General features: G+C 40.7%; 1 protein-coding gene and 2 long non-coding RNA genes across 3 annotated transcripts; all 3 read left to right on the forward strand.

Annotated features, from left to right (window-relative positions):
* Positions 1-2,905: 2,905 nt before the first annotated feature.
* Positions 2,906-6,472, forward strand: LOC311083050 (uncharacterized protein; the record flags this gene model as incomplete). Its single annotated transcript, XM_084114300.1, has 7 exons — positions 2,906-2,934; positions 3,594-4,060; positions 4,373-4,497; positions 4,657-4,701; positions 5,606-5,942; positions 6,029-6,100; positions 6,387-6,472. 7 exons carry the CDS (start codon positions 2,906-2,908, stop codon positions 6,470-6,472), a joined length of 1,161 nt encoding a protein of 386 aa, XP_083970426.1.
* An 8,178-nt stretch (positions 6,473-14,650) lies between these two features.
* LOC311083166 lies at positions 14,651-17,699 on the forward strand. Its single transcript, XR_014606216.1, has 3 exons — positions 14,651-15,619; positions 16,091-16,184; positions 17,111-17,699. It is a non-coding gene; the product is annotated as an uncharacterized lncRNA (long non-coding RNA).
* Positions 17,700-19,850: 2,151 nt separating this feature from the next.
* Positions 19,851-25,540, forward strand: LOC311083165. The gene is made up of 3 exons (XR_014606215.1): positions 19,851-19,872; positions 23,310-23,404; positions 25,249-25,540. It is a non-coding gene; the product is annotated as an uncharacterized lncRNA (long non-coding RNA).
* Positions 25,541-27,250: the final 1,710 nt, after the last annotated feature.

Here is a 27,250-nt window from a genome sequence, read left to right on the forward strand (position 1 = left end):
ACATTTTACCCAGATTTCGATCAAGCCATCTTGCTTGTTGTGTTCGTAAGATAGCATTGATATGAAACAGTACACACTTTCATTCACACACCTAATAGTTATACAATTACATGAATTATATGGGATTAAAGCATATTAAATGGACACATATATCGTAGAAACACATAGAATGGTGTATGATGTTTATAAGTCCATTGAAAATTGTTCTTGAATGAGTTCTTGAATGGATTTTGATATGTAAAGTCTTTTTGGTGTGTAAAGTTTAGACATTCCAATCTGAGGTCATGGATAGTTCCTGCTGAAAAGAGGTTTTGTTCATCTCTCATGGGACTAAGATGGGGTCTGTTAGTCGCAGGGGTCAGCAGTACCATCTCTGAACCGATCCGTCTTGCAAAACTATCAAACGTTGACCAGTTCTTCCTTCAGTTAACCAATGAAAGTCTTTGGTTAGAGACTCTCTGGAGCCTGGGTGATTTATGGCTCTGGTTTGTGATTTGAGTCTGGGATGTGAAGACTCTTTGTGGGATTATGTATGAACAAAATCACCTAAAAGCTTCAATTGTGTTTGGTTCATTCTCGTAGTTGTTACAACAAATTGGTTGTATTACCACAGTTTAACCATGGTTTTACTAACGTATGTATCTTGAATTACATTTAAGCCTAGTTGTAACAGACATCTACAAAATAACAACAGAAAGACAAGTTACCATTTAATGATACAGCCAAATAGTGTCATATTATTCTAATTGAATTTATTGATCAGATTTAAGAATTTGAAATGAAAGATGAAGCATACATTTAATAAAATTACGGAGAAAATGCCCTTTATAAAGGTAGAAAAAATTATTCTGATTAGAGTGTATTAAGGAAATGTTATTTTGCCAAAAGAAAAACTTTTATTTGAAATACATTTTAATTTTAAAGCAGCCTACTTCAGTGTGATATGCTATACCATCGTGCTTAACACAGAGAATTTGAATAATTGTAATGATCAGGTGCAGATATCTAAATCAGAGAATATCATAGGTTTGAGATTTTAATCCAAACTGAATCAAGATCGGAATAAAACCACAAGAATTAAAAGAAATTGAAATTAAGAAATTAAAAGAATTAAAGAAATTGTAAAATTTGTATCTAGCAATATTAAAAGCAGTAGCCTATACCAATTATTGCACTATGCTGTCACTAAACTCTATAAACTAAATAAAAGTGTTTAGTTAGGCTACCAAATGTTCTGTCAATCAATAGCCTACACTTATTGTTTAGTTTGTGAGTCTGGTTATTACCACTCTGATTCATGTCTGTTTCAGCCTGATGTTTCTGATGTTAGTTTTAATTTTTCCTTAGGCTACATGCAGTCTGAAGGAATGACTAGCAGCAGTGAACCATCGACCAGCGCTAATCCACAAACCCCTGAACCATCGACCAGCGCTAATCCACAAACCCCTGAACCATCGACCAGCGCTAATCCACAAATACCTGAACCATCGACCAGCGCTAATCCACAAATACCTGAACCATCGACCAGCGCTAATCCACAAACACCTGAACCATCGACCGGCGCTAATCCACAAACCCCTGAGGCATCGACCGGCGCTAATCCACAAACCCCTGAACCATCGACCAGCGCTAATCCACAAACCCCTGAACCATCGACCAGCGCTAATCCACAAATACCTGAACCATCGACCAGCGCTAATCCACAAATACCTGAACCATCGACCAGCGCTAATCCACAAACACCTGAACCATCGACCAGCGCTAATCCACAAACCCCTGAGGCATCGACCGGCGCTAATCCACAAACCCCTGAGGCATCGACCGGCGCTAATCCACAAACACCTGAACCATCGACCAGCGCTAATCCACAAACACCTGAACCATCGACCAGCGCTAATCCACAAACCCCTGAGGCGTCGACCGGCGCTAATCCACAAACACCTGAACCATCGACCAGCGCTAATCCACAAACACCTGAACCATCGACCAGCGCTAATCCACAAACCCCTGAGGCATCGACCGGCGCTAATCCACAAACCCCTGAGGCATCGACCGGCGCTAATCCACAAACACCTGAACCATCGACCAGCGCTAATCCACAAACACCTGAACCATCGACCAGCGCTAATCCACAAACCCCTGAGGCATCGATCAGCGCTAATCCACAAACCCCTGAACCATCGACCAGCGCTAATCCAAAAACACCTGAGGCATCGACCAGCGCTAATCCACAAACCCCTGAGGCATCGACCAGCGCTAATCTACAAACACCTGAGGCATCGACCAGCGCTAATCCACAAACCCCTGAGGCATCGATCAGTGCTAATCCACAAACCCCTGAGGCATCGACCAGCGCTAATCCACAAACACCTGAGGCATCGACCAGCGCTAATCCACAAACCCCTGAACCATCGACCAGCGCTAATCCACAAACACCTGAGGCATCGACCAGCGCTAATCCACAAACCCCTGAACCATCGACCAGCGCTAATCCACAAACACCTGAGGCATCGACCAGCGCTAATCCACAAACACCTGAACCATCGACCAGCGCTAATCCACAAACCCCTGAGGCATCGATCAGTGCTAATCCACAAACACCTGAACCATCGACCAGCGCTAATCCACAAACACCTGAACCATCGACCAGCGCTAATCCACAAACCCCTGAACCATCGACCAGCGCTAATCCACAAACCCCTGAGGCATCGATCAGTGCTAATCCACAAACCCCTGAACCATCGACCAGCGCTAATCCACAAACACCTGAGGCATCGACCAGCGCTAATCCACAAACCCCTGAGGCATCGACCGGCGCTAATCCACAAACACCTGAACCATCGACCAGCGCTAATCCACAAACACCTGAACCATCGACCAGCGCTAATCCACAAACCCCTGAGGCATGCTAAAACCCCTGAACCATCGACCAGCGCTAATCCACAAACACCTGAGGCATCGACCAGCGCTAATCCACAAACACCTGAGGCATCGACCAGCGCTAATCCACAAACCCCTGAGGCATCGATCAGTGCTAATCCACAAACCCCTGAACCATCGACCAGCGCTAATCCACAAACACCTGAGGCATCGACCAGCGCTAATCCACAAACACCTGAGGCATCGACCAGCGCTAATCCACAAACACCTGAGACATCGACCAGCGCTAATCAACAAACCCCTGAACCATCGACCAGCGCTAATCCACAAACCCCTGAACCATCGACCAGCGCTAATCCACAAACACCTGAGGCATCGACCAGCGCTAATCCACAAACACCTGAGGCATCGACCAGCGCTAATCCACAAACCCCTGAGGCATCGATCAGTGCTAATCCACAAACACCTGAGGCATCGACCAGCGCTAATCCACAAACACTTGAGGCATCGACCAGCGCTAATCCACAAACACCTGAGGCATCGACCAGCGCTAATCCACAAACCCCTGAGGCATCGACCAGCGCTAATCCACAAACCCCTGAGGCATCGACCAGCGCTAATCCACAAACCCCTGAACCATCGACCAGCGCTAATCCACAAACACCTGAGGCATTGACCAGCGCTAATCCACAAACACCTGAGGCATCGACCAGCGCTAATCCACAAACACCTGAGGCATCGACCAGCGCTAATCCACAAACCCCTGAGGCATCGATCAGTGGTAATCCACAAACCCCTGAACCATCGACCAGCGCTAATCCACAAACACCTGAGGCATCGACCAGCGCTAATCCACAAACCCCTGAGGCATCGACCGGCGCTAATCCACAAACACCTGAACCATCGACCAGCGCTAATCCACAAACACCTGAACCATCGACCAGCGCTAATCCACAAACACCTGAGGCATCGACCAGCGCTAATCCACAAACCCCTGAGGCATCGATCAGTGCTAATCCACAAACCCCTGAACCATCGACCAGCGCTAATCCACAAACACCTGAGGCATCGACCAGCGCTAATCCACAAACACCTGAACCATCGACCAGCGCTAATCCACAAACCCCTGAGGCATCGACCAGCGCCGCTGCGTTATCTCCCGAAGAAGAGCCAGCAGAGCGTGAGTGTCCAGTTATCATGCAGTGCTGTAGTCTAGTTTTTTGTAGCGAGTAAACAGAGATTTCTACACCCTTAGTTCTAGAGACAATTCAGTATAGCAACAGCCCCCTGCTGCTCCGGTTACGTTAATGAGAACATATATGCTACTTTTACTTACAGTAGAGGTTTCACGTACCACTGGATTCATGTCCATTTCAATCTGTTGTTCTGGTTTTGTTTGTTATATCCACTCATACTGGCTCCTCACCTGATCTGCACTGGTGTGTTCAGTCTCATGCTGTATGTTAACATGTTGTTGCTGTGTGTTTTTCAGAGAGCTTCATGTTTTCTGAACCGACACAACAATATCAACACTTTCGGTCTCTTTATAAAGTGGGAAAGAAACAGGGATATGATGATCGCGTCTATGAAGGAATTAGAAGATCGGACGGCCAGAAAGTATGTTGCTCTTTCTCCATAACCAAACGTTTCGTCTCTTGTTTCCTTCTGTGAACTTTGAGTCTTGACATAAAAATCAGTGACAGTTTTGATCAAAAAGTGTTTAAAAAATGTAAAGACTTGATGATCATGTGCACAAAATTGTCTTTTATTTTTTAGGTTGACATCAAATTTGTTGAGAGGTGCAGACTTTGGGAAACATCGGTAAGTTGACAAGACTTTATTCTTCATGAAATTCTCTAGTAAGAATTGGTTTGTTAAATTCGGTATGTATGAGATATAACTGAATTACACAACCAAAGCCTAGAAGCATCTGTTATAGAGTTCATGTAAAGTTTTCCCAATAGCTGGGTTTCCATCAGGTTGTTTGAGCGGACGACATGGTATTGGTAACAGTAAATGAAACACCGTCAGCGAAACAGTAGTGATGTGTGTCGTTCAACTCAATGAGCGACTGCTTTAAGAGAACGGTGAGAGTCAGTTCCCGCCTGAGAGCTGTTTTCCCTTTTTCTATTTTTGTATGTTAATACAAGTAAGGATAATATGATTATCCTTTCGCTACACTGCTCAGCCACACGTCAAGTAGTCACTCGCTTAATGTTATTTTGATGTGTTTTCATCCTTAATATCAGGTCAGAAAACATGAGCAGTAACACAAGCAAACGACGTAGCATTTGAATGCATTTTATTAACAGACAACTTAAAGACAGAACGTAGAAGTTTGTAAAGTGAAACTGTCATATCGAGCAGGGACGACCTTTAACAACCGTATAAATATGGTCTGTTTTAAGTGTCATATGCTTACAGTGGTTTTATTTTCAATAGTTCTATATAAATCAAATTAATTTTGGAAAATTTCCATCTCCCAATATTCGCATTAATCCGTTTTCGCACAAGTCAAAAACCTCCTCAAGCGAGTGTGTGAACTTTTTTGCAACATTATTTTTTTCTCATTTGCCGCTTCCGTCACGTTTCTGATGCGAGACTTCAAAAAGTGCATAAAAACAGGCTGATGGAAACATAGCTAATGCTTTCATCTTTCATTTCCCTCATTCTTTAATTAGGAGATTTGAAATTAGTGAATGTTTTGTCAATCTCTTTTCTTCAGCCTGAGTTTGTTGAAGACGGGACTACGTTGCAGAAAATGCAAAAGGCTCCAACTTGCGACCATTTCATACGGTTATATGAGCGTTTCATCTTGAAAGACCAAAGCATCCTGATAATGGAACATCTTCCTGCCTATGTGACCTGGAGTGAGTTCATCAGAAGAAACGGAGGGAGCCTGACTGAAGAGACAGTGAACCGCATCATGAGACAAATCTTGGTTGCACTGAATCACTGCTTGGATAATGATCCTTTATACCCAGTACTCAAGAGACTGATACTGATCAACCCAGAAACACTGCATATAAAATATGCAAACATTGGCGAAAAAGACCTTAAAAGTGAGTTGGCTTTTTGAACACTGATGACTGATGACTGGTGATGACTGGTGATGTTTTACTAAACACTAGAAATGTATTGCTTGCAGGAATTGAAATGGAGGAGGAGGATTGGGCCTACGAATACAGTGCTCTATTTGTACTGGCAGATCTAAGAAAAGGTAAGTTCGATAACAAGAACGAAGTGGAAATAACATTGCTTGGAAAACATATAAAGCTCTGACACATAAAGTGACAGTAAAATGATATAAAGTGTCAAACCTTGTTGACGAATGAGCAAAGTGTAAAACACGGGGGACTGATAATGAATGTTAGCAGTGATTAAATGTTCATGTCATAGTAACAGCAACAAATGCTTTGTATTTCATGGTGACATTCACCTTACGTGTAGCCTTCTACAGAAAGGTCAAATGTGATTAATCCGCTTTCTTCTGAAAACTTTCACAGAATTTCGGCTTGCTGCAAAAGACTACTTGACTTCAGAGAACATGACAGATCATCCCTGGTTTGTGGATATATCATCGCTGCCTTAAGGCTTTAACTGTCACCGTCCCGTATACGGGACGCCTAAGTTTACTTCACTATATTACAATTAAATCCTAATTTAATCATGACAAACTATATATCGTTGGAAAGGTCTAAGACTCCTTAATAGATATTTCAGCATTGTTTTTTGTTACAATTTATGCAGGAACAGTAATAGATGAATTTATGAAAAGAGCGCACCTCAAAAAATCGACATCATAACAGGCGTTTCTGGCGTTTGTCACAAAAAGTCGACGCACACACTTTTAATAACTGAAACTTTGGTTTTCATGCTAAAAGTTCATAATAAAACATTTAATCTAGTATTTGTCAATAAAAAAAAATATATAAAATAATATTATCCTCTAAAAAGTATAATATACATATTATCCTCTAAAATATAATTGTATCTTTTTTATTGCCTTTTTTATTACATCACATATTTTAGTAGTTATCATAAATTAGGTATCATTTGAAAGCTTACGATCTCAGAATTCATCCTGTGAAAACTGTTTTGAAATTGGACATTGTGTTACCATAGAAACGGTACTCTAAATTATTTTATCAGGCTCCTCCCCTTTTGGGCGTCGTCATGTTTCATAATTTATGATCAAAATATTTTATAATCTTGACAAAACACATATTGTCAGAAAGGTCTGAGTCTCAAGGTTCCATATTTTGTGACAGAAGTGATATTTGGACAGAAATTTATTAATTTATTATGGTAGAATGCATACAGTTAAATTCAATGGAATTTTCATATTTTAGATAGAACAGACTCAGACCTGCCAACCTGTATGTATTTTGACCTCAAAGTGCGCTGGTACGATTTGTCACTCTAAACTACATAAAAACCTTGTGCACGCGCTGTACTCAAATCAGTTTGACCGATCATAGCGCTGCTTCATTCCCCAAATAGCAAGCCAGGATGATTGACAAATGCTAAGGCTCATGATTGAAAAGAGACAGCAATACAGAATCCCGCTCGATCCCCCTTCCACTCCCGTCGTCTGACGGATTTCTTAAAGGGATACTCCACCGTTTTTTCATATTAAACTATGTTATTCCCTTAACTAAGACGAGTTGATACAACCTGCGTGAAGTTGGCCCCCCACCCAACGCAAAACGTCGTCAAACTATGCTCAATCGTTTGTGCTCCGTTTGTGCTGTAAAAATTTTCGTTTGTGCTGTTTCGGTTTTTTAGATATTAAAAGAATATTTTTTGGTCATTCTGAGGTCACTCAGCCCCCCCACATGCTCCAAATTCACCCAAAATAGTCTCGTTCGTTTGTGCTTCGTTTGTGCTGGTTTGTGCCGGTAAAATTTTCGTTTGTGCTGCGTCGGGTTTTAAAATATCAGAAATTGAATTATAGACGATGACGTCACCAGCCCCCCCACATGCTCCAAATTCACCCAAAATAGACGCAATCGTTTGTGCTCCGTTTGTGCTGGTTTGTGCCGGTACAATTTTCGTTTGTGCTGCATCGGCCTTTAAAATATTAGACACTGAATGAAAGCGAATTATAGACGGTGACTTCACCAGCCCCCCACCTGCTCCAAATTCACCCCAAACATGCTCAATCGTTTGTCTTTGTGTGTGCTGCAAAAAGTAAATATATATAGGCCTATATTTATTTATTTATTTATTTATTTATTTTAATTTTTATTTTATTTTTTATTTTTATTTTTTACAGTAGCTAGTTGAAGTAACAAGGTAAGACCGAAACGGATTAAATTAATCAAAAGTGAAAAAATTATCAAAAATTAAATTTTCCACAAAAAATATTAAACATCAAAAAAAAAAAAAAAAAACACGCAATATGTATTAAAATATTACAAAATACAATACAAAATAAGAGCCTTTCTTAACTGAGCAGTGAGCACCAATAATAATTGAGCACAACATCAACATCTTATGATTTCTAAAGAATAATGTGATATTGAAAACTGGAGTAATGATACAGAAAATTCAGCTTTGACATTACAGGAATAAATTACATTTGAATTATATTAAAACATTAAAATATTAATTATATGAAAATATCTATTTATAGGCTAATAATTTTTCACAATATCAGCAGCACTTCCAAACTGTAATACATTATAGATTACTTTGTTAATTTTATTTAAAGGTAATTATTTACCTTACAATAAAGGCTGTCTCAGAATTGCAATGCATTAGCTACTCCAGTTACTTTCACCAAAATAACTACAGAAGTAGAACTTAACATTTCTAAAACAAACGACTAGGGCTGTGTAACAATATGCAATATGAAACCAAAATCCCGACGCTCCATCCACGAACCTGTGTTGCAGTGTGAGAAGTCCAGATCCAATGCTACCACATGTTCATATCACTATTATTTGAAGTTAACATTATAAAATACATAGACTTACACCAAAAAAATAGTTGAGGATAAATTCTTTAAAATTGGTCAATTCCAGCGTTATGGACGTGACATTTGCAAGTCAAAACTTGAAGTATAAATGATCAGAAAATGCACTTATATATTGAAACGTCTGTTATATATCCATAGGCTTCTCCCTTAATAAAGGCAGTGCGAGCACTTCGACTTGGCGCAGTAATATCTTAACTCGTGAAAAATCCTCTCACCGGCCCCCGCTCCCTCTAGTGAAGATATTACTGCGCCAAGTCGAAGTGCTTCCAAGCACTTGCTATGGTATTCCGCCATACAATATAGTTATCCATTTTACACGCTTAGAAAAGCGCAACGTTTTGTTTTGTGTCACCGTCCTAGGTCGAGTTACACTACGCGAGTAACTATATTTAAATAGGGAAAACATGGAGGTGTTTGGTAGCGTCTCTGCTTGGCCCATATTGAATGAACTGGGCTAAGCTAAGTGCTAACAAAGTTTCGCCGCAAGACAGAGCGATTTAGTGCACGCACTGAGACGAGAGAGTAGTTAAGGGAATAACATAGTTTAATATGAAAAAACGGTGGAGTATCCCTTTAAAGGAGGACAGGACAGTAGTCTCGGTGCTTCTGACTCCTTACGGTAAACAGGCTGGGGGAGATTTGTTGAAATATTGAATTTGAGTTTACTTAATCCTCTGCTTGATCGCATCATGGATTGACTCTAAAAATGCGCTCTGTCATTCATAGTCACTCTGAACAATATAATCTAAATAAACTTGAAATTGGCTTTATGAAAGTGCTCTGACTTGTGGATGACTGACAACTGCGAGTCAAGTCTAGTCATCTTCATTTATTTAGCGCTTTTAACCATGTAGATTGTTTCAAAGCGGCTTTACAGTAACAAACGGATAATTTAAGGTAACAGAGATTGTTTTGGCTTTATAGCGGTTCTTTAATAAAGTTATTTTCCAGCTAAAGTTAGTTTTGATTGATTCACTTCCGTCGCAAGGATCATTAGTTATTAAATCAGAGGCCGCTGAAACGACATCATTCTCTCTACACAGACTGCCGCTCACGTGCGCATCAAGAATTAATTCTATAGTTATGTGCATTTGAATATATGTGCGCAGGTTTGTAATTCCCTACAAACCAAGCCTTAAACTACTTGTCTGGCCTTAATATTTTGATACAGAATTTTATCACATGGCACCAGGACACCCTAGGCCGGAGGTCGATGATCGACTTTGTGGTTGTTTCATCTGACCTCCGGCCGTATGTCTTGGACATTCGGGTGAAGAGAGGGGCGGAGCTGTCAACTGATCACCACCTGGTGGTGAGTTGGATCCGATGGCGGGGGAGGAAGTTGGACAGACTCGGCAGACCCAAACGTACTGTGAGGGTCTGTTGAGAAAGTTTGGCCGAATCCCCTGTCAGAGAGATCTTCAACTCCCACCTCCGACAGAGCTTCGACCAGATCCCGAGGGAGTCTGGAGATATTGAGTCCGAGTGGACCATGTTCTCCACCTCCATTGTCAACGCGGCCACTCGGAGCTGTGGCCGTAAGGTCTCCGGTGCCTGTCGAGGCGGCAATCCCCGAACCCGGTGGTGGACACCGGAAGTAAGGGATGCCGTCAAGCTGAAGAAGGAGTCCTATCGGGCCTGGCTAGCTTGTGGGACTCCTGAGGCAGCTGACGGGTACCGACGGGCCAAGCGGACTGCAGCCCGGGTGGTTGTGGAGGCAAAAACTCGGGCCTGGGAGGAGTTCGGTGAGGCCATGGAGAAGAACTATCGGTCGGCCTCGAAGAGATTCTGGCAAACCGTCCGGCGCCTCAGGAGGGGGAAGCAGTGCCCTACCAACACTGTTTACAGTGGAGGTGGGCAGCTGTTGACCTCGACTGGGGATATCACCGGACGGTGGAAGGAATACTTCGAGGATCTCCTCAATCCCGCCGTCACGTCTTCCATTGAGGAAGCAGAGGCTGAGGGCTCGGAGGTGGACTCGTCCATCACCCAAGCTGAAGTCACCGAGGTAGTCAAGAAACTCCTCGGTGGCAAGGCACCGGGGGTGGATGAGATCCGCCCTGAGTACCTCAAGTCTCTGGATGTTGTGGGGCTGTCTTGGCTGACACGCCTCTGCAGCATCGCGTGGCGGTCGGGGACAGTGCCTTTGGACTGGCAGACCGGGGTGGTGGTCCCTCTTTTTAAGAAGGGGGACCGGAGGGTGTGCTCCAACTATAGGGGATCACACTTCTCAGCCTCCCCGGGAAAGTCTATGCCAGGGTACTGGAGAGGAGAATCCGGCCGATAGTAGAACCTCGGATTCAGGAGGAACAGTGTGGTTTTCGTCCCGGTCGTGGAACACTGGACCAGCTCTATATCCTCAACAGGGTGCTGGAGGGTTCATGGGAGTTTGCCCAACCAATCCACATGTGCTTTGTGGATTTGGAGAAGGCATTCGACTGTGTTCCTCGCGGCATCTTGTGGAGGGTGCTCTGGGAGTATGGGGTTCAGGGCCCTTTGCTAAGGGCTATCCGCTCCCTGTACGACCGGAGCAGGAGCTTGGTTCGCATTGCCGGCTGCATGGCTGCCCTTTGTCGCCGGTTCTGTTCATAATTTTTATGGACAGAATTTCTAGGTGCAGCCAGGGGCCGGAGGGGGTCAGGTTTGGGGACCACACGATTTCATCTCTGCTCTTTGCGGATGATGTTGTCGTGCTGGCCCCATCAGACCAGGACCTTCAGCATGCACTGGGACGGTTTGCAGCCGAGTGTGAATTGGCTGGGATGAGAATCAGCACCTCCAAATCCGAGGCCATGGTTCTTAGTCGGAAAAGGGTGGCTTGCCCACTTCAGGTTGGTGGAGAGTTCCTGCCTCAAGTGGAGGAGTTCAAGTATCTTGGGGTCTTGTTCACGAGTGAGGGAAGGATGGAACGGGAGATTGACAGACGGATCGGTGCAGCTTCTGCAGTAATGCGGTTGCTGTACTGGTCTGTTGTGGTGAAGAAGGAGCTGAGCCGCAAGGCGAAGCTCTCGATTTACCGGTCAGTCTACGTTCCTACTCTCACCTATGGTCATGAGCTGTGGGTCATGACCGAAAGGACAAGATCCCGGATACAGGCGGCCGAAATGAGCTTTCTCCGCAGGGTGGCTGGGCGATCCCTTAGAGATAGGGTGAGAAGCTCGGTCACTCGGGAGGAGCTCAGAGTAGAGCCGCTGCTCCTCCACATCGAGAGGGGCCAGCTGAAGTGGCTCGGGCATCTTTTCCAGATGCCTCCTGGACGCCTTCCCGGGAAGGTGTTCCGGGCATGTCCCACCGGGAGGAGACCCCGGGGAAGACCTAGGACACGCTGGAGGGACTATGTCTCCCGGCTGGCCTGGGAACGCCTCGGTGTCCCCCCGGAAGAGCTGGAGGAGGTGTCTAGGGAGAGGGAAGTCTGGGCATCCCTGCTTAGACTGCTGCCCCTGCAACCCGGTCCCGGATAAGCGGAAGAAGATGGATGGATGGATGGATGGATGGATGGATGGATGGAATTTTATCACTTCGGGGTAGATACGCGAAACTGAAATTATTCCGACAACGGTTTATCTGTAGAGTGGGAAACGATCCTTCACAGGGGAGAGACTAGTTGGCACTTCAGCACTGCGTTGTCATCGGGTCCAGGCACAGGTCCTTCATCAGATCTGGATACGGCCTGGCAACCACCCAGTAGAGCATTACAATAATCTAGCCTTGAGGTCATGAACGCATTAACTAATTGTTCCGCATTTGTCAATGAGAGCATATGGCGTAATTTAGATATATTTTTAAGATGGAAAAATGCGGTTTTACAGATACTAGACACGTGACTTTCAAATGAAAGATTGGTATCAAAGAGCACACCCAGGTTCCTAACCAACGACGAAGACTTAATAGAGCAGCCATCAAGTGTTAGACAGTATTCTAGGTTATTACGTGTGGACGTTTTTGTCCAATAATTAGAATCTCTGTTTTTTTCTGAATTTAGTAGTAGGAAATAACTTGTCATCCAGTTTTTTATATCAGCTATGCATTCCGTTAATTTTGTGAATTGGTAGGTTTCGTCACGGCGTGAAGAAATATAGAGCTGAGTATCGTCGGCATAACAGTGAAAACTAATTCCATGCTTCCTAATGATATCTCCTAATGGTAGCATGTACAGAGTGAACAGCAGCGTTCCTAGTATAGCCAGGTGAAAATGTCTTGTTGAATCTTGTTGACATATAACAGTAAAATACTTAATGTTAAGGTCTGAATGGAACCCATTTAGGCTACGAATGAGCATTAGTCAAGTCATCTTCATTTATATAGCGCTTTTAACAATATAGATTGTTCCAAAGCGGCTTTACAGAGATACAAGGATAGTTTAAAGTAACAGAGATTGTTTTGGCTTTATAGCAGTTCTTGAATAAAGTTATTTTCCAGCTAAAGTTAATTTGATTGATTCACTTCCGTCGCAACGATCGTTAGTTATTAACTTAGGGGCCGCTAACACGACACCGTTTTAACAGGAAACTCTACACAGACTTTAAACGCAAAATCTGTGAGAACGCTAATGGCGTGCACATGCGCATTACGAGTTCAGTCTATTGGTATGCGTGTTTGAATATATGTGCGCAGGTTTGTAATTCCCTACAAACCAAGCCTTAAAAAACTACTTGTCTGGCCTAAACAATTTTTGATACAGAATTTTATCACTTTGGGGTAGATACGCAAACTGAATTTTCCTGACAGAACTGGGCTAATATGGTCATACTTCCTGGTTCTAAGAACTCGAGCTGCTGCGTTTTGAACTAGCTGTAATTTGTTTATTAAGCGTGCAGGGCAACCACCCAGTAGAGCATTACAATAATCTAGCCTTGAGGTCATGAACGCATGGACTAATTGTTCCGCATTTGTCAATGAGAGCATATGGCGTAATTTAGATATATTTTTAAGATGGAAAAATGCGGTTTTACAGATACTAGACACGTGACTTTCAAATGAAAGATTGGTATCAAAGAGCACACCCAGGTTCCTAACCAACGACGAAGACTTAACAGAGCAGCCATCAAGTGTTAGACAGTATTCTAGATTATTACGTGAGGAAGTTTTTTGTCCAATAATTAGAATCTCTGTTTTTTCAGAATTTAGTAGTAGGAAATTACTAGTCATCCAATTTTTTATATCAGCTATGCATTCCGTTAATTTTGTGAATTGGTAGTTTTCGTCAGGGCGTGAAGAAATATACAGCTGAGTATCATCGGCATAACAGTGAAAGCTAATTCCATGCTTCCTAATGATATCTCCTAATGGTAGCATGTACAGAGTGAACAGCAGCGGTCCTAGTACTGAGCCTTGTGGTACGCCATACTGAACTTGTGATCGATAAGACATCTCTTCATTTACTGCTACAAACTGATAACGGTCAGATAAGTATGATTTAAACCATGCTAATGCAATTCCACTAATGCCAACATAATTTTCGAGTCTATTATAAAAGAATGTTGTGGTCAATGGTGTCAAATGCAGCACTAAGATCGAGTAACACCAATAGAGAGATACAACCATGATCGGATGATAAGAGCAAATCATTTGTGACTCTAATGAGAGCTGTCTCGGTACTATGGTACGGTCTAAATCCTGACTGAAAATCATCACAGATATCATTTCTTTCAAGAAAGGAACAGTTGTGAAGATACTGCTTTTTCTAGCATCTTTGACAGAAAAGGCAGATTCAAGATCGACCTGTAATTGACTAATTTTGAAGCATCTCTTTCAGTTGTTTAGTCGGTATAGGGTCCAACAAACACCTTGTCGATTTAGATGATTTAACGAGTTTGCAAAATTCTTCTCTAAATTTTTTCTGCTCTAAAATACTCTAAATTTTGTTCTTGCTTGTGTTTTTTTTCTGTCCAAATATTAGAAAGCATTTTGTATTATCCATCATTATCCATTTTTAAAAATCGTTAAAATACCGTTAACAAAACCCCTTATTATATAGGCCTACTTGATATTCTTTTTAGAATAAGTTATTCGTTTTGCTACTATTGGTCCTGTCTATTGTCAACAGTTTTCTATAAATATGCTTGTATTGGCTAACGTTTATTCAGCTAATGCGTGTCCTGTTTATAATGTACCACTGATGGTACTCAAAAATAATTTCAAGGTTGGCAGGTCTGCAGACTAATAAATAACTAGATTAATTTAATAGATGAAATTACTGTCACACAACAGCCAGTTCTTCAGTCGAGCAGTTTTAATGATTCTTAATATTTTAAACATTATTTAATTGAGTTACTGATGCAAGCAGGATGAGGCCGAGATGAGCACCAGTCTCGAGTGTCTCACGGAGGAGCAACGACAGTGGAGAACAGGAGGACATTTACATTACAGTGAATCATGACACATTTACATTTATGCATTTGGCAGACGCTTTTATCCAAAGCGACTTACATTGCATTTCAAGTTACACATTTACATTCTTATTAGTTCTTGCTTTCCCTGGGAATTGAACCCATGACCTTGACGTTGCAAGCACCAACGCTCTACTGTTTGAGCTACAGGAATCTACAGACAGGGAGGACGGAGCGGAGGAGTCTCCACCGTTCGCCGTGGGCCAGAGCCTGCTGCCGTCTGCTTGATGGGGAGGAGCAGTGAATGAGGAACTCCTGTCGGCTGCCCGAACCCGGAGGAGTCGTCGCTGTCCCCCAGGAGTGTCGAGCCGTCACAGGCGCCAGTTCTGTTCGTGACGTCACAGGCAGGGAGCATGTGTGAGAGCAGGTCAGTCCAGCAATTATCAGAATTTATCCTCCTGTAGTGCAAACACGCAGTCTATAGACACAGTAGTGAGGTACAGTTTACAAACGCAGACTCGAGATACAAACAAGTACAGTACTTGAGTACAGTAGTTATTTTTAACCTTTAATTATACCAGATGAAGGGATCTCTGTAGCCTATGTTTACAGCATTAGGTGTGATTTTCTTTCTTGAGAGAAATTAACATGTATCTACTATATCCAATACGTATCCAAACTGAATAAAGATCGGAATAAAACCACAAGAATTTAACTGAAATTGTAAAATTTGTATCAAGCAACAGTAAAAGCAGAAGCCTATACCAATTAATGCACTATGCTGTCACTAAACTCAATAAAATTGTGTTTAGTTAGGCTACCAAATGTTCTGACAATCACAATAGCCTACACTTATTGTTTGGGATGCAATATGATTCTGAGTTGGTGTGTGTGCCAGGTCAAGCCTAGAAGATCTGGAGTCTCTGTGTGTCCCAGGTCCCTCCAGGATCAAGAGTTGCCGTCTGTGCCAGATCTCTCCAGTTTAGATGACAGTGAGTCTTTATTTTGTTTGTTTTTTACTTTTTTTTTATTGGAACAAAGAACACAAAGTTATCATGGATGCTACAATATCAGACAGTATCACAAAATAATTCCAACATCTTGATATACAATATCACACTTTCCTCAATGGTTTACATACATAATCCATTTTCCCCACAACTTGTTACATTTGTCAAATTTAAGCCTTAATATAAATGTAAGTCTCTCCATACTGTATATTTCATTTACGATCCCTAGCCATTGATCCTTAGTTGGAGGGTCAACCTGCAACCATTTACGGGTTATTGCTTTCCTACTGCTTGCTAACAATATTTTTAATAAATATTTATCCTTGTCTAAGACATTTCCTGGTATTTTACCTAAATATATAGTAGTGAACGAAAAATCAACGTCTACTCCCAATATTTTCCCAATCTCTGCCACTACTCCTTGCCAAAATAAATTTATTTTTGGGCATGCCCAGAAAATATGATAGTGATTAGCCATCAGGGTTTCACATTGCCTCCAGCAAAAGCCACAGCTCTGTGAGCCTGTATAAAGTGCTGTTAATTTGGGAGTTATAAAAAATCTTCCATCCAAATTCCCTCCAGGATCTTGAGTTTGTGGTATTTGCCTGTATCACACATATATCTGTCCAGTCTTCATCTGTTATTTGTGAGTCAGACTCTTTCTCCCATTTTTGTTTAATGTATACTGATGAATGATTCTTGGAAGCTTGCATACTATCATACAATCTAGAAACCAGCTTTTTATTATCTTTTAATGTGTACGCATTTGAGAATAACAGTGAGTCTTTATTAACACACATGTTGTCACTGCCCACGACTTGTTTAAAATGGTTCCATACCTCCGACTTTCCTCCAAACTTGCTCAAAGTTAATTCTCCTGTTTTTCTTTTTTTCTTTACGTCTTCAAGGTCCATGTTGCACTTAAGATACACAATACAGCACAGCCGGCCCGGAGTGATGCGTGGAGGAGACGCTGCACAAGACACGTGACATATTGCATTTTCTATCTTTGTAGCCTAACTTGTGCAACTTTGTACACATATGTTACTGTTAGATTTTGGTGTATTTGGCCGAGCAGTCGTTTGGGTGGCTCGCCAATGTATTAGATTTCTCCAATACATAAAATAAGTAAGCTTGACCAGAGTTCTTGTGGGGAGAAGAATTTATTGAAGGTTTGTAGTGTAGCAGTCCTTCAGCAGCGATGTTAGCATGTCGCCCTTCAACAATCTTAACCCAACGTTCTGTGTCTGAGACAGAACTTTATACATGAAGACAAAAGGGCTACAAACAAAGGAAAACTGTGAGGACCTCCCACAGGAGATCGATCTATACTACAATCTACCTTGAGCAATGTGGTTTCACACCCATCAGTTTCTATGGGCCATTTGTCTGTATGGGCCATATGACTGTGGGCCATTTGGTTCACACAGCCACTGTTTTCAGTTGATTAAATCTAAGTCACAATGTAAATGAATCTGATGACTGAAAATACAAAATCTATCATTACTTAGGCCTACTTTACTTTGCTTAAGATATATATATATATATATTTTAGGGGTTTAACGGTACACAGAAGTCACGGTTCGGTTCATACCTCGGTTCAGACATCTGTTGGAAACTTTTCCTTTGTCAAAGCAGAGACCAGGAGACTTGGTTATTTCTTCAGCAGGATTCTTTATTTAGAACACGAGCTGTCGGTAGCTGCAGTGATCAAGTCTAACTAGGGCAGTAGACATTGTAGTTTATATACATTTCAAGGGGAGGGATTTATATATAGGTGAATACACTCTGAACAAAGCATGTAAATGAAGTATACAGGTTTAGGAACCCGCCCTAGACTCTAGAGTGTCACCAATCCTAATCCAATCAGCATAACTATTCAAATGCATAGATGATAATCCAATCAGCCTAACTATTCAACGACTGGGGCTGGGCCATGTATTATAGCTATTTTTTATTTGTTGAACATCAATTACATTTTTAACCTTAGATGGGTTGAAACGTTTTTTGGATTTCCAAATTCGGGGAACAGACACAGTCTCTATGTGATGATAGCTTGGTGAAAGAGTCTCTACGTGAATGGATTTATCAGACCTTGGTGACGTGAGACAGCTAGCAGACGGTCGGTTTAGCCAGTCTGTCTGCTTCCTGACCTAAGCCCCAGATTGTCATGTTTGAGCTCTAAGACTATGAGCCATATTACTAGAGAGAAGAGCAGCACCATCCCAGGAGGGATGAATACCATCTCTTTTCAACAGGTCAGGTTTGCCCCAAAAACTTTTCCAATTGTCTATGAATTCTATATTATTAAGCGGACACCACCTCGACAGCCAGCCATTGAGTGAACACAATCTACTGACTCTCTCATCACTCCTGCGAACAGGAAGGGGGCCAGAGCAAATTACAGTGCCTGACATTGTACTTGCGAGTTCACACACCTCTTTTATATTAATTTTGGTGATCTCCGACTGGCAGAGTCGAACATCATTTGTGCCGACATGAATAATAATCGTACAGAATTTACGATTAGCATTTGCCAGCACTTTTAAATTTGCTTTGATGTCAGGCGCCCTGGCTCCCGGCAAACATGTGACTTTGGTGGCTGGTGGTCACCAATAACTAGGGCACATTCAACAGGATTCTCAGTGGGTGTTTCACTGAGTGGGGAGAACCTGTTTAATGTTGTTATCAGAACAGAAGAGCAGTGTTTTGTCCCGCGACTACAGCGTCTCACCTTCACCCAATTGCCCTGCTGCACGGGCTCTACTTCAGCCGGAACCGAACAATGTACAGAGTTCACTAAGCTAGTCGCATCCAAAGCAGTATCTAAAGCCCTTGCACTCTTACAAACAAAAAGACCTTGATATGTTTGGTAATTGTACGTGAATGAATTGAAAATTCATTTGCTACATTTCAGATTAATATATTTATTTTCCTTCATTTTAATTAACAGTAACTTAAACACTTTGCAGTTTGAATGCTGTCCTGTATAAACAAAATTGACTGAGTATGTTTTTATGTTTCCACTGTTCGATCGCGCCCGCGCCTCACACACACACACACAAATATAAGTAAACACTTTGCGACTTTCCGACATAATCCAGCATTGCAATCTTTACATCGCAGCCTGTTCATTATAGCCACAGAGCTTCAGAGCTAAGGCGGAGCTACAGATTAGGTGTCCCTAAAGAACCCGCATATCTAACAGTAGCTCCGCATTACATTAATTAATTTGCACGCAAATTTTATTTATTTTTATACCGTGTATTCTCTGTGTAAATATGCACCGAACCATGACGCCCGTACCGTTTCGGTTCAATATGAATACATGCACCGTTCCACCCCTAACATATATATAATATTTCTGATTATGGCATAGCTTTCTCCCCAGCCAATTAGGCTAATAGAGTAATGATTAGAAAAACTCAAATGCTTGATCAAGGGCCCGGCCCGCCCCGGCCCGAGGATAGTGGCGGGAAATATCGGCCCGACCCGGGCCGCGGGAGTCTCTGTGTGTTCCAGGTCCTTCCAGGATCAAGCAAACGCCGGACGCAGATCCTGAGTTGGTGTGTGTGCCAGGCCAGGTCTAGAAGGTCTGGAGTCTGTGTGTCCCAGGTCCTTCCAGGATCAAGAGCTGCCGCTGTGCCAGATCTCTCCAGTTTAGATGACAGTGAGTCATTATTACGTTGGTTCATGTTATTTCTACCATCTGTTATTTTCTATTCTTTTTGTTATTACTTTCGGTGATAAATATGATTTGACATTAACTGCTTAAAAATCTGAACATGATATTTGTTGTACTATTTTCATCTTTAGTTGTATTGATTAGTTGGTGCATTCACAGAGATGTTTCTAATAATTTGCTATTCATTTTTCTTCATTTTAGAAAAAGCTAAAAAAGGAAGAATAGAAATGGACAAATACAGATATTAAATAGAAGATAATAACTGTGTGACTTCTATGTAACACAGTATATCAGGACTGTGCTTGTAATCTCTCTAGTTTTCTTGGAGATTGGCTGAGAAGGAACATGAACTTAAATGCAAAACCTGCTAATTATTCATGTGTCAATTTCAGCCCGTTTACTGATTTTATTTGTAATCTTCACACTGGTTGGTTCCTCGCCTGATCTACACAGGTGTGTTTAGTTATGGAATTCCAAAGCTGCCAATATTAAAAATAAATAAATACATAAATAAATATACAAATAAATGTAAAAAAAATATATATATATAAATAAATATACATAGAAAAGCAAAAAAACGAAAATAAATAATTATTTATACATTTATTTCCTTATTTATGTATATATTTATTTTTTTCCATATTTATTTATTTATTCTTTTATTTATTTTTACATTTATTTATTTCTACATTTATGTATTTCTACATTTATTTATTTCTTCATTTATTTCTTCCTACATTTCTTCCTGCGTAGGGTAATGAGGAGGGCGTGGTTTACCTCAGACATAGCAATCGAGCTCAGAGTAAGCGAAGGCGAAGGGTTGAGGCCACAGTGACACCCTGTGGCGAAATACAATAAGTATAGCTCACTGACGTTGATACGGTCTGTGACTGCGAGGTATATAGTCAAAATCCTAAATCTTACTGTGTGACATGGATAGGCTATAGGCTACTCTTTATTCCGGACATGGCCGTAGAACATCGTTTGGTCTGGATTTGTAAAATGTCCTGGGCTAACAAACATGAAACAGGGACTCTGAAACGGAAGCGCTTGATATTTTCCATTTTTCGGTCAGAACTCACGGAAAGGAAGCTGGGCACATATAGGCTACAGTGAAGTCGACGCAAGCATATTGACCAATGCTTTTGAAACGAGACCATTGCATTTTAATGTAGCCTAATTTCCAAAAACAATACTGACAGCAACAGAAACATTTTTTTTATTCTATTAAGCGGTGGTCTTTAGCCTACCTCCATAAACTCATGTCCAGGCCAGGGGCAACCTTATTAAATGTATGAACGTCACGTTAATCCACATCGATAAATTCAGTTAGAGGATAAGACTGTAGGGCAGTTAGCCTACCACTAAAATCCAACCAGAGCTTCATCAGAGCCATCAATACAGAAGAGATCTTAATGCATTTACACAGCAATTAGCCTACAAGTGCATACAAATATTATGAAGTGTTTTACATTTTGAAGACATAAATATGTATGATGGAATCAATGAAGTGATAGGCCTACGTTTAATATGAAACTAAAACAGACACCAGGTGGCAGAAAGTCACTGTCTTAATGAGTGAGTTCAATCCACTCGTTTGATTCCTTAAAATACACAGAATCAAAAACAACTTGACGTTGAAGCGGTTCAGCTGTGGATTTGTTTCTGATCATTTCTATTTAGGCCTATGCGTTATTTAAATAATAATAATAATAATAAATAAATAAATAGACCAAATGTTCAAAAAGTTGGCAGAGAGGGGTCATGTTCGGGGAAACAACATAATTGTTGATAGGCTATTTTTCGGGGCCATGAGTTTAATGCGCAAACCTGCGTGACCATATAGCAACTATTCAGAAATGGAAATTACGAATGCATTAATATTTTGTTTTGAATTTAAGAAAAGTCGATTGAATAGTTACAGGTTTGTATCTCGTTATTATTTTCAGAATAGTAAAGTCTTTGTAACCAACCATAGTGATCAAATATCGAAGCTATCTCTATCTAATAGGCTACTTCAAAGATCAAATCAAATTATTTATTGTTAAATTTTGTAAAAATTTCTGTAGCCCAAAAACATAACAAAAAATAGCTAGCAGCCTACATAACTTTTTAATTTGTATTATTATTATCATTCTTTCTTTCTTTCTTTCTTTTTATTATTATTATTATTATTATTATTATTATTATAGGCTATTGTTATCATCATCATCATCATCAGCTGGCAAACCATTATGGAGTCTATTTAAAGGGAATGATTGTGGCGAGGAGTTTGGTCAAACTATGGCAGTGATAGCCTACAGCGAATATAACGGGTTGAAATAAAAGACGGCGCCGTCCACGGAGACGTTTCTATGTGCACTATTTCATCCGTGCAAACCTTAGCTTAGTCCCCTGGCTATCATGTCAGAATCTGCCATTCAAAATAAATTTTGCATGCCACGGCAGAAAATTCAGCAGCTTGTGGATTAACGTGACGTTCATACATTTAATAAGGTTGCCCCTGGACATGAGTTTATGGAGGTAGGCTAAAGACTACCACCGCTTAATAGAATAAAAAAAATGTTTCTGTTGCTGTCAGTATTGTTTTTGGAAATTAGGCTACATTAAAATGCAATGGTCTCGTTTCAAAAGCATTGGTCGTTTCAATATGCTTGCGTCGACTTCACTGTAGCCTATATGTGCCCAGCTTCCTTTCCGTGAGTTCTGACCGAAAAATGGAAAATATCAAGCGCTTCCGTTTCAGAGTCCCTGTTTCATGTTTGTTAGCCCAGGACATTTTACAAATCCAGACCAAACGATGTTCTACGGCCATGTCCGGAATAAAGAGTAGCCTATAGCCTATCCATGTCACACAGTAAGATTTAGGATTTTGACTATATACCTCGCAGTCACAGACCGTATCAACGTCAGTGAGCTATACTTATTGTATTTCGCCACAGGGTGTCACTGTGGCCTCAACCCTTCGCCTTCGCTTACTCTGAGCTCGATTGCTATGTCTGAGGTAAACCACGCCCTCCTCATTACCCTACGCAGGAAGAAATGTAGGAAGAAATAAATGAATAAATAAATAAATAAATGTAGAAATACATAAATGTAGAAATAAATAAATGTAAAAATAAATAAATGTATAAATAAATAAATGTATAAATGAATAAATGTATAAATGAATAAAAGAATAAATAAATAAATATGGAAAAAATATATATATACATAAATAAGGAAATAAATGTATAAATAATTATTTATTTTCGTTTTTTTTTGCTTTTCTATGTATATTTATTTATTTATTTATTTATTTTTTCTTTTTTACATTTATTTGTATATTTATTTATGCATTTATTTATTTTTAATATTGGCAGCTTTGGAATTCCATATTTAGTCACAAGCAGTTCAGTCTCATGCTGTTGTGTGTTTTTCAGGATCCTTTGACTCTCTTTATGAAGTGGGAAAGAAACTGGCATCGGGCTTCCATGGCATTGTCCATGAAGGAATGCGAAAGTCAGACGGCACACAAGTATGTTGCTCTTTCTGGATACACCAAACCTTTTGCCTCTTGTTTCCTTCTGTCTTTCGAGTCCTGACATAAACATCAGTGATTACAGTTTCGATCAAAACATGTTTTAAAAAAGATTATAGATTATCATGTAAACACTATTGGGACATATCATTAAAGGTGCCTTATGTAAAAATTGAGGTAAAAATATCCCAAAAATGAGCTACACGCATCAAAAGAATGAGAAGAAATAAGGGCGATGATGTCATTAAAAAAATGTCAAGTTATAGTGCTGCAGAGATATCAACCTGAATTAGCATTAGCATTACTAGCCACGGCCCGACAGGTGTCGTAATACCAGTTTCGGCCATGGGAGGCGGTATGCCGGCAACATAACCACCAGTCAAACATGCAATACACGAATAACTCGCACGGCTTGTGGGCGTACTTGAACCTGATGTCAATCGTGTGGAAAGTAGCCTACAGCCCACTACTACATTCAAATAAAATCTGATAAAAAAGGAACAGAACCAGAGTAAACATTGGCACTGCTTTCCATCGCTGGAGACAACTAATGGACATGAAAAAAATGAGGTTTGACTTCGAACTTGCAACATTTCGTTTGGATTGGTAAGTAAGATGCTGTTAGTATTTCGTTAGAAGTTTGTTTTATATGTTTGTGTAGATTTTCGGGAAGTTATAACATAGAAATGTATCGAAGGCTGTTCGATAAACGTATATAACGTTCATAAAATACAGTATTGTAATATAGTACACATAGCACAATCTCTATTGCTATTTTTTTCTTGCCAACTACGTGACCTATATTATGTAGCTATATTAAATGGCTTTCCTGAGGTAAATCTGACATAATTGTTCTCCAGCTGTGTTATTGACCTCTTCACGCTGATAAAAAACACTGATTGGTCTATTGGTTTATTATGTATGAGGAATACATTTTGGTAAGTTGTAGCCTAACGTTACTGTATCTTTCAGTGTTCGTGATTTTTTTACTATTAGCTAGTAGAGATGATCGGTTCACATGCGCTAGGGATCTGTCGTGTAACATTTACAAGCGCCAAAACGGTATTTATTGTTTGAATTGCGTAATAAAATTGACAGAATCTGAGAGCTGAGATTTTTTTTATATAATAACTAACCTGCTCTGTCTAGTCTGTCGGTCTCCGTGTCCTCTTTGCTTCGCGATTTTTCTGTGCATGAGAAAATTGATGTGTGGCGTGAGAGCATGTGAAAAGTGTTTGCGTGTGTCTCACGGTGAATGCGTGAGAGTTGGCAGCTCTGGTTACGTTGGCGCTAGCTTGGTCAACATCAGCGAATGCTGTCTGTCAAATTAATGTAATTCAAACTAACAATAAAAATGTAATATGAACAAAACGAATATGAACATATTCACTGGTAAAGGTGAAGGGGAGTAGCTTGAAGATATTCATACTCTAGAGTAGACCAACTCACTTTCTGGAGGTATACTGCCCCCATCTGGTATGGAATGTGGAGTATGAATTTATTTATTTTTACACAAGGCACCTTTAAGTAAGAGTCATTTTACAGGGTGTAAGCCACATCTGGGCCGGTCCGTTTTCAGTGTGTGGGCCAGTTTTTGGGCTGAGGACCCAGCAAGAACTGGGCCAGAATTGAAGGATATGAGGCAAATTTAGACAAATTTAGCTTTTTTTGTTCATTTCTTAGCTAATATGATGTACTGCAATATTAAATATATAATACTTCAAAGTGTATATAATATACACTATACACTGACTGCTGCTTTGTACTTTAAAATCAAGAACGGGCAACCGAATTACTAACTCGTTGAGTAATTACTTTTTTTAAAATCTTTTGTTGTTCAGATCAGCCTTATAATACTGAGACGAACGGAAGGTTTCAGTCACTTTTTCATCAGCCCTGTGAAGGTCTCATCGACACAACCAATCTGACTTCTGCCCTGTAACGCTGCCTGGATCATAATCATACACTGTTCGCTCGTTGGCCAGAGGAGAACTGGCCCCCGACTGAGCCTGGGTTCTCCCAAGGTTTATTTCTCCATTCTGTCACCTGAGTTTTGGTTCCTTGCCACTGGGGCCACTTAGTTGGGGACATTTAATATTCAACAATATTATTGATCTGCCTTATTTAGAAACAAACTTCTAGAAACAAACTTTGTTGTATTATTTTCATGTTATCAATGTGAAGCTGCTTTGATACAATCTGTATTGTAAAAAGCGCTATATACATAAAGCTGACTTAATGTGAATAAAACATTGATGTGAATGTTCTACAGATCCTGTATTGAGTCGCTATATTCCTTTTTCATTGTTGTGCTAGTTTAATTCTCTGAATGTGAAAAATAAGAATTATATTGAGAGGATTGTAAATCAGGGAAATAAAATAACGGGAAGGAAGCAGATGACTATCTATCTGGGTAGTCCATCGATAACGATGACGACGATACTTTGCACAGCTCATCTATTGTTGACTCGTAGGTGGCTGTAGAGTCCAATCCTGCTAGGCATCTGTATTACAGCTGACTAGTGATGACCGGTCTCGAGACTGATTTCTGCTTTCTCGGACTCGTCTCGGACTTGTTCCTTCAAAGACTCGGTCTTGACTCGGACTCGACCCTTCAAAGACTCGGTCTTGACTCCGACTCGGCATAGGCGGTCTCGTCCCCATCACTAGTCCACTAGAATACATACCACTAGAAAATTTTAATTTGCTCTGCATGTCCTAACTATGATTAAAAAAGTCTGGGTGGGCTTAACATGTTGATGACAGAGCAGCACTGTTTAAGCAGTTTAGAAAAATAGGCAGAAGATGATGCATGTGGTAGGGATTATTGGATAGACCTAAAACTCCTAAAACCAATCAGAGATCGTCATGTGTAAAGCCATATGCTGCGTCCCAATTCGCCTATGTTACACTCTATTTTTTTACAGTCTATGGTTACACTACACCATATGTACTCTTTTTGTGAAGAAAATGTATTTACTTTTGAATGTGTAGCAAAAAAGTAGGCAACTTTGGGACATACTACTTCGTCATCTTTATCGGACGGATCCGTCGCGTGCATCCCGTCATGTAAACTGCCCTGTCAATCATCTTGTCACAGTTAAAATCCTCTATTAAATCTAATTTAATTTCCTACCGTTTCGGAGAGAAATGTAGTAGCACGTTCATCTGCCAGTGGGTCTTTCATGGAGACTGTCATGTGTTTGCAATTTGAATATAATAATGCATTTAAAAGTTGGTGCGCTTCACCAACAGGCGTCGCTCAAATGCCTCTGGATAGGCTAGACCTAAAACCAATCAGAGCGATCGTCATGTGTAAAGCCCGCCTCAACGTTTCTGATTGGTGCCTTGATTTCTCGGCACAGTTTATAAATTTATAAAGTAAAACTAGAACTTCCTTAAAATATCGGCCGATTCAAAAGTCACTCAAGTAGCCTAAAATTAATTGTGCAAAGCAGGCTCGCTCTCGTCCGTTCCAGCATCGGGCTGATACTGGCCTCTAGTGGGACTGAGCATAAATGGACGTCAGCTGTAATACAGATGCCTAGCAGAGACTGAGCTGAACAAGATCTGGACTTTAGACTTGCTTCCCTTTGTTTTTATTCATTTGATTCATCTTTCTTGCCAACAATTTTATTGTAATAAAATAGTTTTTCTACTGCTATTTCTGGGTGTTGTTTTCCACTGTTCCCTTCTCCGATAAAGAACCTGTTTCTAATATTGAGTTCCTGGGGTCTCAGTTTTCACTCTAGGTGGCGTAGTCGGCTACAAAAGTTAAATATAATGTTACGTCCCAGGTCTAGGGTCCAGGAGAATAACATAAATAATTTCTGATACAACTGA

The sequence above is a fragment of the Abramis brama genome (assembly GCF_963993115.1).
Source record: "Abramis brama genome assembly, chromosome: 5".
NCBI lineage: Eukaryota > Metazoa > Chordata > Actinopteri > Cypriniformes > Leuciscidae > Abramis > Abramis brama.